Consider the following 2555-nt stretch of genomic DNA (forward strand, 5'->3'; position numbering starts at 1 on the left):
AGGCAGGCGAAGCGGCAGCCAGAGGAGCTGCAGCAGCAACAGCAGCAGCAACACGAGCTGCAGCAATCGCAGCAGCAACAGCAGCAACAGCAGCAGCAGCAGCTGCTGCTGCGGCAGATCCTGGATATGGTCAGCACAAGCAAGTGCTCGAGTGATCCTGCTGCTGCTTTATCTTTCATGTTTGCTTCTGAAGGCCCAATAAAGAACAGTGAGGAGGTGCTGTTGCCTCCAGCAGCAGCAGCACCAGCAGGCAGCAGCAGCTGCAGCAGCAGCTGCTGCTGCAGCAGAGCTTGGCGCTTCTTTCGCTGCAGGTGCTGCGGTGTCTTGACGCATGCAGCTGCTGCTGACTCCGCGGGCCCTTCTGTTGCTCTTTTCATCGGCTTCGAGTGTATGGACAGCAAGCGCAGCGCAGCAGCAGCAGCAGCAGCAGCAGAGGCGGCACCGTCAGCTGCTGCTCCTGCTGCTGCCGCTGGTGCTGTCGCCGAGGTGGAAAACAAAAGCGGTTGCTGCTACTTGGAGCAAGAAAGAAGCCGCCGTAGCAGCAGCAGCAGCACTAGCAGCAGCAGCAGCAGCAGCAGCGGCAGCAGCAGCAGCAGTTCGTCGGCTGAAGAATGTGAGGGGATCTACAGCCCTAAATGGGGCCGAGTGTTTCTGGGAGAGGCATTTGTTGCAGCAGATAAAGAGAAGAAAGGTGGGGACAAGCACAGGCGCCGCAGCAGCAAACTGCAGCAACAGCAGCAGCTGCAGCAGCTGCAGCAGCTGCACCTGCTGCAGACACAGCAGCCGCAGCAGCAGCTGCTGCAGCAGCCGCAGCAAAACCACGCCAAGAAGCTGCCGTTTCGGCTGCTGCGCCACCGGAAAGTCCTTTCGCTTTGTCTTGCTGATTTATTATTTCCCAAGCAGCAGCAGCAGCAGCAAACATATTTGGTTAAGCTGACAGACATGCAGCAGCAGCAGCAGCAACTGCTGCATTAGAAGCAACAGCAAGGCCTCCACAAGCAGCCGCAATGAAACTGAAAGCAACGGCAACGACGCCACAGACGCCAGCAGCAGCAGCAGCAGCACGCTGTTGCTACTCTTGCTGCTGCCGCTGTTGCTGCTGCTGCTGCTGCGCGGTTTCGTTTGTTTTTTCCATGTTTTTGTAGGCCGGATGTATAATTTCTTATTTTTGTTTCCTTTCGCCGATTTAGTGTCTCTCCATATATTCATTTTTCGGTTTATTCTTCTCTTGCTGCTGCTGCAGCAGCAGCAGCAGCAGCAGCAGCAGCCTTGTGTGTGTGTCGCTGTCCACCTGTCTATACACCTGAAACGCGGCGCAGCGCGGCCCCGCCTGGAGTTTCCTTTTGTTGATTTTCTCCTTTTTGTCTGTTATTTCTGCCGATTTAATATTTCTTTATTTTTCCAGGGTTTAGGGTTTAGGGTTTAGGGTTTAGGGTTTGGGGTTTTTTAAATTGAAGTAGATCTACTTTTAACAAAGGGAGTTGCAGAAGTCGCCGAAATCCAGCTACTAGAGCTGCTGCTGCAGTTAAGTACATTTTGACCGGAAAAGCCCCATTTCCATGCATGCGTTTGCGTGCATGCGTTTGCGTGCATGCATTCGCATGCATGCATTTGCATGCATGCAAATGGGGCTTGCATGCGCATGCAAGTGCATGCATGCATGCATGCGCATGCTGGGCGGCCCAAATGTCTGCATTTGTGCAAATTAAATAAATATTTTTGAAGTTTTTGAAATGAGACTTTATGATTTTATTTGGGAAGTAAACCCTAAAGGATTAGTTAATTATAAAGGGCGCAAAAAGCTGCTGAAAATGTAAACCCTTTGAGGGAAAATAAACCCTAAAAAAGCGGATAAGCCGAAAAAAACAAACTGGAAAAGGATCGAAGCGTAAACCCTAAAAAAGCGGGTAAGCCGGAAGCAACAAAACTGGAAAAAGAAGGAAGCCCAAAAATGCGAAAACCCTAAGAGGGAATAAGGGTGCAAGCGAAGCAAGTATACCCTAAAGAGCTAAACCCTAAAAGAGGGAATACATCCGAAGGAGGGGTCAAACCCTAAAAGGGCCTTTCATATGGAATAAACCTTAAGCGGAAATAAAACAGAAGAATAATTCAAATCTTGAAACTTGAGGAAAAAATAACCCTCAAGAGGTTCTGAAGACGAGATAAACCCTAAAAGAGGGAATAAACGCTAAAAGAGGGAATAAACCCTAGGGAGAGGATAAAGCTCTAAAAGAGGGGATAAACCCTAAAAGAGGGGGTAAACGCTAAAAGAAGAGATACACCTCCAATAGAGGGGATAAACGCTAAAGAGGGGATAAACCCTTAAAGGGGGATTAAACACTAAAAGAAAGATAAACCCTAAAATAGGGAATAAATAAACCCTAAGAGGACTCTGCGTCTGAAAGGAAGTGTTCTAAAGACTAAAAACAATGGTTTATTTGCATTCTGAACTTCTTTTGTTTTTAAGCTGTTGGTTATATGCATATATGTATTTGTTTATCACGTATTTTCTATTTACATTTATTTATTTATTTATTTATTTATTTATTTATTTT

The 2555-nt window shown here is 47.7% G+C and overlaps 1 protein-coding gene across 1 annotated transcript; it reads left to right on the forward strand.

Annotated features, from left to right (window-relative positions):
• Nucleotides 1–126: 126 nt before the first annotated feature.
• ETH_00035155 (uncharacterized protein) lies at nucleotides 127–975 on the forward strand (the record flags this gene model as incomplete). The annotated part of the gene is made up of 1 exon (XM_013375497.1): nucleotides 127–975. The coding sequence occupies one exon, from the start codon at nucleotides 127–129 to the stop codon at nucleotides 973–975; it is 849 nt and encodes a 282-aa protein (XP_013230951.1).
• Nucleotides 976–2555: the final 1580 nt, after the last annotated feature.

This window comes from Eimeria tenella, genomic scaffold, assembly GCF_000499545.2.
Source record: "Eimeria tenella Houghton genomic scaffold, Eth_scaff281, whole genome shotgun sequence".
NCBI classification, from domain to species: Eukaryota; Apicomplexa; class Conoidasida; order Eucoccidiorida; family Eimeriidae; genus Eimeria; species Eimeria tenella.